General features: G+C 40.8%; 1 protein-coding gene and 1 non-coding gene across 2 annotated transcripts in view; one reads left to right on the forward strand and one right to left on the reverse strand.

Annotated features, from left to right (window-relative positions):
• The window catches only part of EFCAB5 (EF-hand calcium binding domain 5), a 121,639-nt gene that overhangs the window by 3,951 nt on the left and 101,113 nt on the right, over positions 1-16,575 (reverse strand). The window contains exons 19-22 of the mRNA XM_045526989.1: positions 11,324-11,427; positions 9,882-10,135; positions 8,409-8,692; positions 7,908-8,004 (exon numbers count right to left, since the gene is read on the reverse strand). Of these exons, the coding sequence (XP_045382945.1) occupies positions 7,908-8,004; positions 8,409-8,692; positions 9,882-10,135; positions 11,324-11,427 (739 nt within the window). The remainder of the gene's footprint in view (positions 1-7,907; positions 8,005-8,408; positions 8,693-9,881; positions 10,136-11,323; positions 11,428-16,575) is intronic.
• LOC123621339 lies at positions 53-163 on the forward strand. The gene has a single exon (XR_006729075.1). It is a non-coding gene; the product is annotated as a U6 spliceosomal RNA (small nuclear RNA).

The following is a 16,575-nucleotide window of genomic DNA, read 5'->3' on the forward strand; positions in this document are numbered from 1 at the left end:
AATGGGGAAGTAAAAACACATTTTTCTTGAGTTATCAAAGTTTGGGTGGAAAGTGCTCACTTCGGCAGCATGTATACTAAAATTGGAACAATACAGAGAAGATTAGCATGGCCCCTGTGCAAGGATGACACACATACACACAAAAGTTTGGGTGGAGGTTTGTTCCATGATGCATGGTGAGTTCTCACAGGTATATCAGTTTCATTCCAACTGCAAGCATAATTTCTTTACAATATCACGTGTAGTGGCTTTTTTCATGATGTAGCTATAAATCAAATCATGTGTGAATTGAAATCTATGTAATTTATCTTTACAAAAATTAATAGTTTAATGCAGTGGCCTCTAAGTTCTTTTGATCATGGACCTCTATCAGTAACAAATGTTGAGCATGTGCCCCAATACATGTACATTTATTTATAAATTATTTATTTTAAAACAAAAATAGAAATTAGACAACGGTGAATTAAAACCATTACAAATAAAATTCCTTTGGTATTTTTCTTGGACCCCAAAGGACAGTTTTTTAAAACCTCCTGGAGTGCTTATACTCTACTTTGGAGACCACCAAATTAAAGTGTGAAAGATGGAATGGGTAATCCTTTTCTAGATAATTAACATGCATTCAATTTTGCTGCAACCTAAAATCCTACTAAGACTAATGTAAAGGAATTAAAGAAAACATAAATCCTAAGGATGGGGAGATCAGGAAAAGAGAAACACCAGTATTTCACTCCTACTCCTATCTCCTCAAAGCCCTGACAACCTGCTCTCCCATCCTCACTGCAGCTAATGACCCTGCTTTCAACTTCACTGTAAAAATTGAGGCAATCAGAAGACAACTTCCATAAACTTCCACCAGCCCATCCACCCACTTACTCGCATCTGCACCCATGTATTCTGTCCTTCTGCCATCTTAAGCCAATTTCTCTGTTGGTGCACTAGATCCAGGGTAGTCATGTAAACTTACTGTCCAAACTGGGACACTTGAGAGAGAAAGAGGACACTAACTAGACAGGTCACCAGGACAAAAAGCAAAAACTGGCTCTATCCCAATGTAAATAGGACGTATAGTTACTCTAAAAACATCCCATCCTCTCATGTGCTTGAGGACACTGCTTCAGGAATTCTCTATCTCCACATCATCAACTTCTTGCTTTCTATGGGATAATTCCCCTCGGAATCAAACCTGCTGTTACCTCTCCCATCTTAAAAACAAAACTTCTTTGGCCCCATTTCCCCCTCCAGTTACCGCACCATTTCTTTGCTCCCTTTTAAAGCAAAGCATTCAGAATTATCTACTCTGCCCTCCCCACCTCCCTTTGCAAATCATTTATTCACAAATGAATCTCAATTTTATATGTCCAGCCTAAACTTTTCTCTAAAACTCCAGATTTATCTATTTACATATTCACATCTGTGCTTAGATATCTAATAGACATCTCAGCCTCAACATGTCAAAATCTGAACACTTCATCTATCCTTACCAAAGCCTGCTCCAGCTACAGTGTTCTCCATCTCAGTTGATGGCAACTGCATCCTTCCAAACTATGCAGTCAGCCTTGGCTCCTCTGTTTCTCACTCTACACCCAAACTGTCATAATATATTTTGGTTATACCTCTCAAATATATGTAATATGACCACTTTCCACCATTTCCACTAGTGCCACCCTCACCTCTCATCTGGATTCCTGCAACATCTCCTCCTCTTGTCCCCCAACGTGCCTTCTCATCACAGCAGCAGAGCGATTCTTTTAAACCACAAGTCAGATCATGTCATTCCTCTGCTTAAAACCTTACAATGGCTTCACATCTCATTTAGAGTAAAAGTCAAAAGACATTATGATCGTCTTTGAGGCCCTCATTGATTCGGTCCCCCATTACCTCCTGAACTCATCTCCTCCTCTCTCACTCTGTCCCTGACACAGTGACCTCCTTGTTGTTATTTGAACGTACTGGTTGTTCCTGCCTTAGGGTCTTTGTATTGGCTGTTTTATCTGCCTGGAATACTCTTTCTGAAGTTATCTATATGGCTGATTCCCTTGCTTCCTTCCAGTCTTTGCTTAAATCTCACTTTTTAAAATGTAAATTTTAACTAATTATTTATTTATTTTTTTTAGAGACAGGGTCTCATTCTGTCACCCAGGCTAGGATGCAGTGGTGCAATCATACCTCACTGTAACCTCAAACTTCTGGGCTCAAGCGATCCTCTCACCTTAGCTTCCCAAGTAGCTGGGACTACAAGTGCATGCCACCATGCCCAGCTAATTTTTAAAAAACCTTTTGTAGAGACTAGATCTCACTATTTTGCCCAGGCTGGTCTTGAACCCCTGGCCTCAAGCAATCCTCCCGTCTTGGCCTCCAAAGCACTTAGATTACAGGCATAAGCCACTGTGCCTGCCCACCCCCACCTTAAATATAAACAACTGCAGGTTACCAGGTGTCTGAGAAAAACCTCTTCTTTTCTATAATTTTTTCTTTTTTTCTTTTTTTTAATTTAAAATTATTTTATTTTATTTATTTATTTTTTTTTTAGAGACAGGGTCTCATTCTGTCACTCAGGCTGGAGGGTAGTGGCACCATCATCACTCACTATAGCCTTGAACTCCTGGGCTCAAGTGATCCTCCTACCTTGGCCTCCCAAAGTGCTGGGATTACAGGTGTGAGCCACTGTGCATGACCATGAGGAAAACCTTTAACATGAGACATAAAGACCAAAACGCTAAAACAAAAAGAAAAAGGAGAAACAACAGGGAGAAGAAAACTTCAAAAAATAATTATCATTAACACCCTCAGAGAGGTAAGATGATACATGAACTAAATGCTGTAAAGAAAGCAAAATTAGAGAACAGCAGTAAGAAGAGCTCTTAGAAATTAAAACATATAAATGGCCGGGCGCGGTGGCTCACGCCTGCAATCCTAGCACTCTGGGAGGCCAAGGAGGGAGGATTGTTTGAGCTCAGGAGTTCGAGACCAGCCTGAGCAAGAGTGAGACCCCATCTCTACTAAAAATAGAGAGAAATTAGTTGGACAACTAAAAATATATAGAAAAAATTAGCCGGGCATGGTGGCGCATGCCTGTAGTCCCAGCTACTCGGGAGGCTGAGGCAGAAGGATCGCTTGAGCCCAGGAGTTGGAGGTTGCTGTGAGCTAGGCTGATGCCATGGCACTCTAGCCCAGGCCACAAAGTGAGACTCTGTCTCAAAAAAAAAAAGAAAAGAAAAGAAAAAGAAAAAAAGAAAGACAATGAATGGAGCAAGGTCTTCAAAATTATATTCCATGGTAAACTACAAGTCAAGTATGAGGGTTGAATAAAAACATTTTCAGACATGAAAAGTCTCAAAAAAAATATCATTCATGTACTCTACTTCAGAAAACTACTGGAGATACACTACAGTAGGGAATAGGAAATAGACCAAGAATGAGACAAAGTAAATTCCCATGATAGTGGCAAAATGAATCTCAGGAAGGCAGTTGAGTAGCAGATCTGGGGACGGGAAAGACTTTGGATAGAAAAAGAATTGAGATCTCTAGAAGGGATGGCTTTGGAAATAAAATTAATTGGGAATAATAAATTACCTGACAGAACTGTCCCTACGGGAAATTATATGGAGAGACAAATGGAAGGGGTGGGAATTATTAAGAATTAAAAAGAAAATGAAGAATTTTATTTATTTTATTTTTTAAAATTTTTCATAGAGTTGGGGATCTTGCTATGTTACCCAGCCTGGTCTTGAGCTCCTGGGTTCAAGCAGTCCTCCTGCCTCAGCCTCCCAAAGTGCTGGATTATAGGCATGAGCCACCACGCCTGGCCCAGAAATTTTTAAATAAAAGAGAATTATTTACTTCAGGAAAAACAAAAAGTAAAAAACGAGGAATAAAAATATGCTACAATGCTCAGCTGCATATAATATTTGCATAGGCAAAATCATATAAAATTGCATTTTGATCTAACCCCAACTTATAATATGACCATACTGGGAGGATAGAGAACAGCACCTGCTGGAGCCACCACAATAGTGGCAGTAGCAATTAGGGAAAGATCTCTGAGGGAAGAGGAATCTTGAAAATAAGAATTAATTAGGGCTATGAGTCTGGCAGTCCTTCCCCTAATGGCAAGGCATCTCTATGCATTGTACCCTTAAAGGGTCATGATGTCATTTTGTCATTTTATTGAGGAAGCTGGTGGGTTTCTTTCTTTTCTTTTCTTTTTCTTTTTCTTCTTTTTCCATTTGAGACAGAGTCTCACTCTGTTGCCTGGGCTAGAGTGTCATGGTGTCACCCTAGCTCACAGCAACCTCCAACTCCTGGGCTCAAGCGATCCTCCTGCCTCAACCTCCTGAGTAACTGGGACTACAGGCATATGCCACCCACCATTTTTTCTAATATATTTTTATTAATTTTTTCTGTATATTTTTAGTTGTCCAGCTAATTTCTTTCTATTTTTTTTTTTTTTAGTAGAGACGGAGTCTCGCTCTTGCTCAAGCTGGTCTCGAACTCCTGAGCTCAAACGATCCACCCACCTCGTGGTGGGTTTCTTTATAGATGGTGAGATAGTACTAAGGCTTTGGCTGCTTTGGCAGAGGAGGAGCTCTGGGACTCCCATAGGAGAAGTGGAGGGCCTGGGGCACTCCTGCCAAAAGCAGTGTCTGTGGACTTGTAGACTCTTGGATTTAGGAGAGGAGGTATGGCCACTTGGGAGAAATACAGTTTCTAGACATCAAAGTGATTCTGGTCCTACTTGCAGTGGGGGACAGCTCTTCTTGCCCCTAGGTCTGAGAACACTTCCCAGCAGGCAACATCTGTCCAAACATCCTGGGAGGAGGACATGAGGCAGGTATGAGGCACCCTATAGAAAGACCAGGTGAGGCTGGGAGCAGAGGTTGAAAGTGGAGTGGAGAGAACAGATCCTTGAGAAGGTGGTCAAGTCACGGGTCTCCAGGTGGAAGAGACCAACCACTAGGAGTACCTTCGGCAGAGTGACAGAGGGTAGCAGGCTATTGATGTGCTACTGTGTGCACAGCTGTCTGGGAGTGGTCACTGGAGTCACAGGGTCCTCCATAGGGAAGTATGTCAGCAGCATTCACACACAATGGCACAGTCTGAGGAAACCAGGCCTGCTGAACAAAGCTGCCCAATGTTCCTTCGTAGAGGAGGCAGGACACAGCTGCTTAGAGCTCTGCCAGAATATAAAATATCCCTTTCTTGGACTAGGATAAAGTGAGGTGAGAGTTGGCAGCAGAAGCCCTAAGAAAGTGTGGGCACATTACCAGCCCTAATTCTATCCTCTTGTTAAAATCATTGGTTTGGAAGACTTGGTGGCTTAGGAGCTGTGCTATATAGTCTAGCAGTCCCTCCCCATTCCAGGCAGAACTTACAGATATTGTTGGTGTCATTTCATGCTGGGTGGGGGTCGTTGAGTAGGGACCTTACTTAAAGCTATTAGAAGACCAGGTAAACTTTGAGCGACAGATTGCCCTGCCAGAAGATTCTTCTTCCAGCACAGAAAGGCGCCTCAAAGAATTCCTCTCCCTTTCCCTAAACAGGGAGCTTAGAATTTCCTGATATAATTGCATCTGAAGGAGAGAAGGTTGGTATCTGGGGAAACTACGAACTTTCTTGATTGCTGCAGACTGTGTTAACACTAAAGGCTTGGTGGTGGTGATACGGGAGCTTGTGGGCTATTGGCTTCGGACCGAGTCCCACTCCGCTAACTGCAATTAGAATTCCTGCCACCTGAGGGCACTGTTGGAAAGCATTAACTGGTGGGGAGCTTTGGAGGTCAAGGCTGCTCAGGAATCAGCTAGGATAGTTCAAAGCAGGGGCAAGCAGAGAAATAGAAATTTGCATGTGTTCTGAAACAAAAGAGCTGTGTATGAAGACAGGCGATAGTTCTTCTAGGCAAATTGGAGGTGGCTCTCAAAGAGATTCCCTTGAGGCATTGGTACAATGCCACAGGGGAGATGCCTTTGGCCTCCCTTTTGGCTGGGGATGGGCCTGTTAAGGGTTGAGAGCCAATTGTTGTACACACGTGCAAGGTGGAGAGTGGAGGGATCTGCTCCTTGTCCCCAGCTCGCATCTGACAGAGGGAAAGGATTGGACACTGACTCCTGGCCAAGAAGTGGAGCATCACTGAGAGGACACAAGAGACCCCGGCAGCAGGGTCTGGCTCTAGGTCAAGGGGCTGGCAGGTTTGTGGGGATCAAAGTGAAGTAGGGACTAAGGGAGAACGTCAATTAGACTAACTAGTCGCATGTAGAGGAGGGGGGATGCTGGGGCTCATGGCCAGGACTAAATCCACTCCAGAGGGAAGAACAGCAACCAGGTGGGGCTGAGTCTGGGGGTTAAGTGGGCCAGGGATGCTGACATAGAAAACATTTCTTCTGGATTTTTAAGTGCTCAGTGAACAGTGAACAAGTATAGAGTAAGTATATAAAAGTATATAGTAAACATGTATTTATTTTTGTTGTTGCTGTTGTTATTGTTTCCCTTAAAACAGCTCCTTAGAAGTTATACGTGTAACACCTATGAATCCAGAGGCTCCCATGAATTAGCCCTGAGCCACGAGGCTACAGTGGAAACCCCATTCCAAATAGGAATTCTAGATGTGACTCACATCACTCGTGCTAACACATTAACTCATGTTCACTTTTATGGATGCTCACGTTCTCTCCACTTCTCTGGCATTCCCAAACTGCTGGCCAGATGACCTCTCTTGAGTGCGCCCATCCATCCACTGCTCCACCACCCCTGTGCTACACACTTCCACTGCTGTCTGAGGAGCATGGCTGTCTTCCCCCAGGTTGCCTTTTCCTTTCTCTTGTCCTGGGAGTCTCTCTGGTTCTGAGTCTCTCAGCCTAAAATATGTGTCACAGAAATCCAGAGACCCTTCTGACTTCTGGAGTCTTCACAGAGAAGAGGAGGATAGGGAGATGGAGAGGTTTAGGAAGCAATTTCTACAGATGTCATTTTCCCAATTTATGATTATTTTTCCTAAGTAACAAAGAAGAAATAAACTTTAAATGTATTTGTTACAGGCCTACTCACACACACAGCCTGCGGCCTCTGGTGGGAGAATACACACCAGTGGAGGAAAGCATGTTTGTATTTGTACATTTGCTTTTCTATGCAGCCTGTTCTCTGTGGCAACATTGCTCATTACCTTCTCCAGCTTGACAACCTCACTGCTCTCCATTCCCAGTGATTCTCCTCCTTTAAGCAGCCTATTATTTTGTTTAGTTCTTTATTGAAGCTAAAGATAATATCCTTTTTGTTTAATGTTCCTATCTTCACTGCAGCCCTTATTTGCTTTTATTTTTGATGAATAATGCACATGTGGGAGATAGATGTGCTTTTGAATTCTCATATGCGTGGCATAGACAGTGACTTTGGGGGAATGATGTTGTAAATTATAGACAGTGTCCTTCCTTTTTTTTTTTTTTTGAGACAGAGTCTTGCTCTGTTACCCGGGCTAGAGTGCCGTGGCATCAGCCTGGCTCACAGCAACCTCCAACTCCTGGGCTTCAGCGATCCTCCTGCCTCAGCCTCCCGAGTAGCTGGGACTGCAGGCATTCGCCACCATGCCCGGCTAATTTTTTCTGTATATTTTTAGTTGTCCAGCTAATTTCTTTCTATTGTTAGTAGAGACAGGGGTCTCAGTCTTGCTCAGGCTGGTCTTGAACTCCTGACCTCGAGCAATCCTCCCGCCTTGGCCTTCCAGAGTGCTAGGATTACAGGCATGAGCCACTGCACCCAGCCAGTGTCCCTCCTTTTAGAAGACTCCTAATCATAACTGTTTTCTAAAAACTGAATTTATGAGCCACTTGCTTTACTTTAATAAAACTCTCTTAGTTGCAACTATGTTTTATTGCTGTTGGTATAGATTTAGGCCATAATTAAGGGAAATTTACCTCTGATATGTTCATCAATGAGTGGTAAATTGACTTCCACATTCTTAGCAGTTGGATCAAAGGCACAGATATTTTCAACTAAATATCTGTTAACATACTGTGAACAAACAACAAAAGAAAAGTTATGGGATCACCAGCCAGTGGAAATACAGTGCCCAGTTCATCAATGTACATAATTCCATTTATATAGATTTTAAAATAGGCAAAACCAATCTATGGTGTTAGAGGTCAAGATTATGGTTACCCTTGGCGGGGCACGTGTGTGTGGGAGGGGGTGAAGGGGTAATGGAGAAGAGTAAAAAGGAGACCTTTTGGGGTGCCACTAATGTTATGTTTCTTGATCCAGGTGCTAGTTACATGGATGTGTTCATTGTGTGAAAATTCTTGCATTTGTACACTTATGATTTGTGCAATTATGATTTGTACAGCTAAATTTGTGCAGGTTATTCTTCAATAAAAAGTATTTTTAAGTATTTTAAAAATACTTAAAAATGAACTTACAAATCTACACTTATCCCAATTTCCAAAGTCACTTGAAAATTCCAGCTCTGGATTAAAGAACAAGATAACTGCCTTCAAGATGTCATGTACTAGGTTTATGTTGGCTTTCAACTCCAGGGACTTGTCTTCAGGAGAAGTTGGCTCTACTACAAGATTATAATCATAGAGCAACAATGACACAAAGTCCATAGATGTGAGCAGTTGGAGGCTTTCCTGCAGCTCCTGCAGCATGATTCGGAAGAAGATAATTCCTGCCCGCTGGACTTCCCCTGCACTTTCAATCTCTGGAATAAAAAAATGACATCACACATTGCTCTTTAGTCAAATACATTGCTTTGTCATAGGATTCGGAACATATTATAGTAAACTTTTTTTTCCAGGAAAAAGAAGACCATATCCTATGGTTTTAAACAATCTTAGTTTCTGTAGCCATGAAATCAAAAGAAATAAATGGAATTACACCTGGGGAAGCTCACAGGAAGAGGCCTTGAGAAAATGCAAAAATTTGAGTTTTAGAGTTAGACCTTAGTTTAAAAACATGCTCTCCCTCTTATTGGTTCTATTGTCTCTCTGAATATCCTTTTCCTCTTCCGTGAGAATGGGGTTAATCCCCAATTCCCTGGTGAGCTGTGGGAATTAAATGAGACAATATATGTAAAAGTGATTAGTTTTGGGCCTTATACATAGTGAACACTCAAAAGATATGAATTTTCTTCTTTCTTCTTATCCCACTCCATGTAATGGCTAGAAATCTTCCAGCTTAATCCCATATAATGTTACTCTTCTGATTCTATTCACTTCATTTTAGGTAGCCAAAGGTTTCTATGCCTTATTCTTTCCTCCTTACTCTCCAAGCTGTTATTGTGCTAAGAGTAGCCTAGTGGACATGGAATCACAAAAACTGGGGTCCAGTTTGCTCTGCCACTAGCTTGCTATTGGACTTTGGATGATCCACTTTACTTTTGTGGGCTTTAGCTTCTTTATCTGTAAAATGAGATGTTCTGATTAGTTAATGCTGTGTAATACAGCAGAACCCAACCTGGGTTGAAATCAGCCTTCACCATTTGCTAATTGTGTGATTTGGGGCAAGTTGTTTACTTTCTCTGAACTTCGCTTTCCTCACCTGTACAATGGAGTATCACCATTCACCTCATATATTAATGAAATAATATATTTAAAGTGCTTGACACATCATGGGGCATTTAATAAATTCTAGTTCTATCTTTCCTTTATGAGTCCTTCCAGTTCTAAAACTATGAGATTCTAACCAAGAGAATGTGATTCCATGCTCTTTGTTTTAATTTACAGACAATGCTCATCAGCCTAAAAGTGCATAAGGGAATTCCTTTCACATGGAAAGATCTCTATATTGCCACAATTCATTCTAGAAAATACATACTTCATTGTACTGTCTGTGATTTCCCCCAAACCTATTAAACCCGTGAATCCACACCGCTGCCCCACTCACAATACCTAAGATATATTTTTTCTTTATCTCTCCAGAGAGTTCGCCAAGTATTTCATAGCAGGCAGCTTGGATCACCTTCATCATTTTCTGTAGATCTTTATATTCCTGGTATAACAACATTCTACTCCTGCCAATGTTAAAATCCAGGACACCCAGAGCCTCTCCTGTTCTCTCACGAAGTGGAATTACTAAGTGGGTTTCTCCACAGACAGAGGCCAAAACAACTTCCGAACTGTCTGTACACTTGAAGAGGAAATCTCTGAAACCAAAACCAAATAAGCACAGGATATTAAACATCTGCCTGTTCACAAGAGTCCACCCAAACATGTTGAATCACTCTCCCTTGTGCCCTCCTCACTGCTGCCACGCCATCCCTTGCTGCTCTTTGATCTGCCGGGAACACTCCACGCCTTAATTTCATGTGGCTCTGTCCCTCAGTTCATTCATGTCTCTGCTCAAACATCCCCGTGGCAGGGGAGCCTTCCCTGACTACCCTTCCCTAACTACCCCTCGCTGCTGCTGAGCCACCACTCTGTCTTCATGCTAACTAGTAATGATGTACCATACTAAACTTTCCAGGCATAATAATAAAGCCCATTGGTCAACAGACTTCCTCCAAAGGCATTTGCTCTAAGTTACACCCAGGAATCCAGGGTTATGAGTGTGGATGTTACAAGGACGCCTATAAAACTCTTGACGAGCACAAGGAATAACTATGTGGAAAACAGCTTGAGACTAAATGAACACTCTGGTATTAGGTCAAACTAAAGTTTAACTAACATATGTAATTAAATGACAAGTTAGCCTACTAGTCTGAGATTACTGGGTTACTGCCTACTCAACTACACTGACTCCTGCACCCCACAAGAAGCAGTCACTCCCTTTTGCAATAGGTGTGTTCTCAGTGAAGATCTGTTCTGCATCTGTCCACAGTTTAGTAGCATTCCTTGCATTCCACAGGTCAGAGTCATTCTAAGTAATCTAGAACTGGCTGCTAGTTAAATACAACATCCTCTGCCTTCTCTCCAACTTTGCCCCTGACTGTGTTCTTTAAATAAAAAAACACACATTCACAAGCTAGCTAACATTAACAGATGAGCTCTAATAAGTGAGTGATGTGGATTGATTATTCATAATGCATAGATCTGCTTCAGTGAGAGACTTGAGACTTTTCTTGAATTCCATGTTTACAAGATAATCTTAAAGAAAACACTATCATGATTTAAAACACACCATTTTAATATAAAATACCAATGAAATCTGTTTTAAAAAGGACTTCGGGTAAAGAGAGTTAATATGTCTAAGAAATTTTTCTTTACAAGCTAATCAGGACAAGAGTGTGCACTAATAAGTGTACTAATAAGAGACAGAAGCTGTGTCTTTCAGGTCTATTATCACACTAGGAGGATGTGCACTGGCAGTCAAACAAAACAGACATGTCTCATACCTGAACATGCATGACTTCCTGAAAACAGTAGGGGGATTTTTGTGGATTTCTGTTAGACCCAGCTGCCCTGTAACCATCATATTGCGTAAAACATAGTCTGAATCCTTGAAAAGAGGAAGAGATTTTATTAGAAAGGAGTAATTAGATCTCACACCTCCATTAAAGCTTTTGGGGACAGATAAATAGAAAAAAATTAGGGAAGTTTAGTTGACTTCTAGCTTTAAAGACAGTGCCATTTTACTTACTCAGTACTATTAAGGAACAGGGTGTTCCACATGAGAAAATTTTCAAAAAAATAAGATTTTTAAAAAATGAACAAGCTTATTTTACATAAATGTGAAAAATTGTGTATTTATATTGTTTGATGTTAAAAGTGCACTGTAGAACATCTGGAAAATACAGAAACACCCAAAGAAAATAAATACAATTAAAAAATTCCCTAATGAGGTCTCTGTCCTCACCACTTCACCAAAACTGTTCTTGTCAAGGTTATCAGTGACTTTCTCATTTCCAAATCTGCTGGTCAATCCCCAGTCCTCATCTTTATCTACTTCTTGGCAGCATTTGATTCAGTAAACAACTCCTTCTTGATATATCTTCTTCACTTAGCTTTTGGGACACCACTCTCCTGATTCTCCTCCTACCTCACTAAGCACTTTCTCATTCCCCTCGCTTCTTCCCCATCTCCCTTACTTCTAAGAGATTTTCAAACTGTAGGTCATAACCTACGTGTAGGTTGTGAAAATATTTTAATGAGTGTTGATCAACATTTTTTTGGTAGAGACTAGTTTATTTATAAGAAAGCAATATTAACATATTCTGTAAAATACACTAAACTGTAGGAAAGACAAATTCAACTGGGAGAAGTAACAAGGGGTTTTTATGAATAATTCCTCTAAAAACTAATTCTTGGAATAAGAAGGAAACTGTGATAAGAGAATCTGTATGGGCTTCACGCTGAATGGTGCTTTGGAAGATGAACAACTGCTTTGTAGTAGTGACTTTAAGCGTTCTACCCAACTCTTTTTTGAGACAGGGTCTCTATTGTCTGGACTAGAATGCAGTGATATCATCGTAGCTCACTGCAACCTCAAACACCTGGGCTCAAGGGACCTTCGTGCCTCAGCTTCCGGAGTAGCTATGACTACAGGCATGCACCACCATGCCCAGCTAATTTTTGTATTTTTTGCAGAGATGGGGTGTGGCTACGTTGCCAAGGCTAATCTACCAAACTCTTTAGATAAAAAATGTTTTCGGCCAGGTGCAGTGGCTCTCACTTGTAATCGCAGCACTTTGGGAGGCTGAGGCTGGAGGACTGTTTGAGGCCAGGAGTTTGAGGCTTCAGTGAGCTATGATCATGCTACTGTACTCCAGCCTGGGGGACAGAGCTAGATCCAGTCTCTAAAAAAAATTAATTAAAAGAAAAAGAAAAATGTTTTCAACATTACACTTATACTGTGAAGATTATCCCACATTGGCAACTGGGCTTTTTGCTTCTTTCTGAATTTCTTTCTTTCCTGATTTGTTATTTGTTGTTACATTATACTTGACTGAAAAGATTTTTTTTTAAATCTCACCCTGACTGTGTTTCTAAGTCTAAATATTTAGCTAATAATATTCCTTTCCTGAACAATTCCTTTCCTGTTTTTCCCTCCAAAATTGCATAAATTGACCACCCCTGCTGTTAGACCAGAAGCATAATATAGAAAATAATTTGCTCATAATAATACACCTGAAAATAAGCCTGTATTTCATTTGATTTTAGTTGAACCCAAAACTATAAATTTAGCAAGCCCCTCAGCAATTCTTCAGTAGTGAGACAAGCACTCCTCGTTAAATTACCCAGGAAAACTTTTGGAGAAAACTTTTGGAGGCTGCAATTGTATCCCCCTTTGTTATGTTTTCCCCCTCCCTCTCCTGTATCTGTTCATTCTAACATTTCTCCTTACACACTATTTACTCATTTGCTTTAATATTTATCCTCTTTTGCTTTTTTTTCCTCTTGACAAACGCTTGTTTAAAAAAAGAATGAAACAGAATCTACAGTATCAGAAAACATCACATTTAATAAAAGTAGGTACTATTTTGTGTAAATTCTATTTCAAGATGTGACTGTGCACATGTAAGGGGGCAGGATACAAAATGTTTTCATATTGTGGGTCACAATCAATACAATTTTGAGCCACAATGATTCCAAACATTGGGAGTGCCTCAGGGTTCAGGCCTCAGATTTTTTTTTTCTAGTCTTACTCATCCTATCCAGTTTCATGGTTTTGTGTTTTATTTTGTTTATTGTGGTGAAATATACATAGCATATTATTTATCATTTTAACCATGTAAGTGTATAATTCAGTGACATTAAATGTATTCACAATGCTATGTAACCCAGTCTCATGGGTTTAAAATACCATTTATTTTAATTCTTTTTCAGTTTAGTAGGTAAAAAGTTATCTTTTACTGAACTTTTACTTTGTATTTATTTCTTTGAGAATGTTTGAATTTATTTTACATGTTTATGAACCATTTGCATGAGGTGTTTTTTTGTTTTTTTTTTTAATTGACTTGTCTCTGGGTTATTTTTCTTCTGGATTTTAAAAAAACTCATTGATTTGTGTATAATGGTGTTAACCTTTTGCCAGATATGTGGCAATTTCCCCCCAGTTTGTCATAAGTAATCTCTTTTTTTTTTTTTTGAGACAGAGTCTCGCTCTGTTGCCCGGGCTACAGTGCAGTGGCGTCAGCCTAGCTCACTGCAACCTTAAACTCTTGGGCTCCAGTGATCCTCTTGCCTCAGCCTCCGAGTACCTGGGAATACAGGCAAGTGCCATCACACCTGGCTAATTTTTCTACTTTTTTGTAGAGACGGGCTCTCGCTCTTCCTCAGGCTGGTCTCAAACTCCTGAGCTCAAGTGATCCTCTTGCCTCGGCCTCCCAGAGTGCTAGGAGCACAGGCATGAGCCACAGCACCCAGGCAATTTTTTCATTTTATTTATAACGTTGGTGCTAGAAAGTTTTACATTTTTATGTAGTCAATGTATTAACCTTCCCTTAATTGTTCCAACTTTAGGTGTAAGCTCAGCAATCCTTCCCCAGACCAAGATTGTAAATTTTCTCTCAACCCTTGTATTCTTAGCTATTTTATAAAGAATAAAATAATTTGTCAAGTTTTAAAAAATCACGTTGGGATTTTTCTTGGAATTCTGATGAATTTATAAATAATTTTTGGAAGAAAGTTTATCTTTAAAAAGTGGTCTTGTGAAAAAAATCATAATGTGATTTTCTATCTTATGGAAAAATTTATGTCCCTTGATAAAGTTTTATAGTTTGCTTCATAGAGGGCCCAAGGATGACACGATGAAGTGGGAAAAATATTCTGCACAGAGTAACAGCATTTTTGAAATCTCTGAGTAAAAGAAAAGTTGTTTTCTATGATGGATGTAAAGACCAGAGACATTAATTGCAGTATTGCATTCTTCTCCTCCCAGTAGTTTCTCCTCTCCTCTTCCTTCATTCAAGCAGAAAGTCAGTGTCTGTTCACTGCCTTAGAGAAGGAATGTGACAAGGGTGGGTGAGGTGGCTCATGCCTACAATCCCAGCACTTTGGGAGGTGACTGCTTGAGCCCAGGAGTTCGAGGCTGCAGTGAGCTGTAATTGTACCCCGTACTCCAGCCTGGGCGACAGCAACAGAGCGAGACCCTGCCTCTAGAAAAGAAAAGGAATGTGATGAGGTAGAAAGCAGAAATTACTGGGTAGTCCCTGACTTTTGTTTTTTCAAAAGCCCATGATACTATGACTTAAGATAGCAAACCAGGCACACGTTAGCCATTTGTCCCTCTCAAGACCTTAGGGAAATAAGAGACTAAGGTCTTGATTTTCTTGCTGGCTATCAGCTGGGAGCTGCCCTTAGTGCCTAGAGACCTCTGGTCTTTGTACATAGCCCTGTGCATTTCAGAACCAGCAATGGAGGGTCAATTTGCCAGATCCCTGACTCTTCTCCCACCCTCCCATCTCTCAGGGATCACAGCCAGAAAGGGTTTTCTGTTTTTAAGGACTCATATGATTAGATTGTGCCCACGTGGATAATCCAGAATACTTTCTTCATCTCAAATTCCTTAACTTTAATCACATGTGCAAAGTCCCTTCTGCCAAATAAAGTATAATAACATATTCATAGGTTCCAGGAATTAGGATATAGACATCTTTGTGGAGAGGGCATTACTCTGCCTATCACAGTCACCTATTTAATAAAGTCAGTATTCCAAAGAAATAGACATAGGTGCTTTTGGGTGATAAACTAAAATAGCCCAAGTTCCATACCTAAGAAAATTTGAATCTCCAATTTCCCCTTATCTATGGTTACTGTCAACAGAGCAAGAATTTTTTTCCTCTATGACGCCATACTTATAGAAACGCGGGCATGAGGTAAGGTGGGGTATCTCAGGATCTACTTTATTAATTCGTATCAGTCAGGGTGTCAGAAGGAAACAGATGGCATGCTAGAACTGGGTCATTTAAGGGGAGTTTAATAAAGAGACTATTTACAAGGCTTGGGCACTGTTTAGAATCCTGAACTAGTAACAATGAAGAGCTATTACCACCCTTAGCCTGGGGAAGCAAAAAAAGGAAGCAATTGCTAGAACTGGAGAGGACAGCCATATGGAGAGGACCACCCGACTACAGGTGAAGTGCTCTTACTGGAGAAATCCAGCCAACCCACAGCAACCTGGCAGAGGGGGAGCCAAAAGCATCAGTACCCCAGCCTCACTCTCCTTCTGCCCTCCAATTTCCTACTGGGGCTCTCATTGGACAAACCAAAGCAGAAGCCAAAGGGCCAAGGAGCTCATCAATATTGCCTACTTTTTGAGGCACTGAGCAAGCCAGAGAAGAGAGGAAAGTAGATCTGGAGGGGCTGCAGAAGGGGAAGGGGGAGGCTTAGGAAGTTATGATAGCTGAGTTCTTGAAAAAAATTATCCCTACAGTCATACTAAGTTTGTTGGCTTTTTGTTTTATTTTGTTTTGTTTTAAAGACAGGGTCTCACTCTGTCACCCAAGCTAGAGTGCAGTGGTGCAATCATAGCCCACTGGAGCCCCAAACTCCCAGGCTCAAGCCATCCTCTTGCCTCAGCCTCCTGAGCAGCTATGACTACAGGCACGTGCCACCACACGTGGCTAATTTTTAAATTTTTTGTAGAGATGAGTTCTTGCTGTCATTTTTTCTTTCTTTCTTTCTTTCTTTCTTTCTTTCTTTCTTT

This window comes from Lemur catta, chromosome 15, assembly GCF_020740605.2.
Source record: "Lemur catta isolate mLemCat1 chromosome 15, mLemCat1.pri, whole genome shotgun sequence".
Lineage (NCBI taxonomy): Eukaryota > Metazoa > Chordata > Mammalia > Primates > Lemuridae > Lemur > Lemur catta.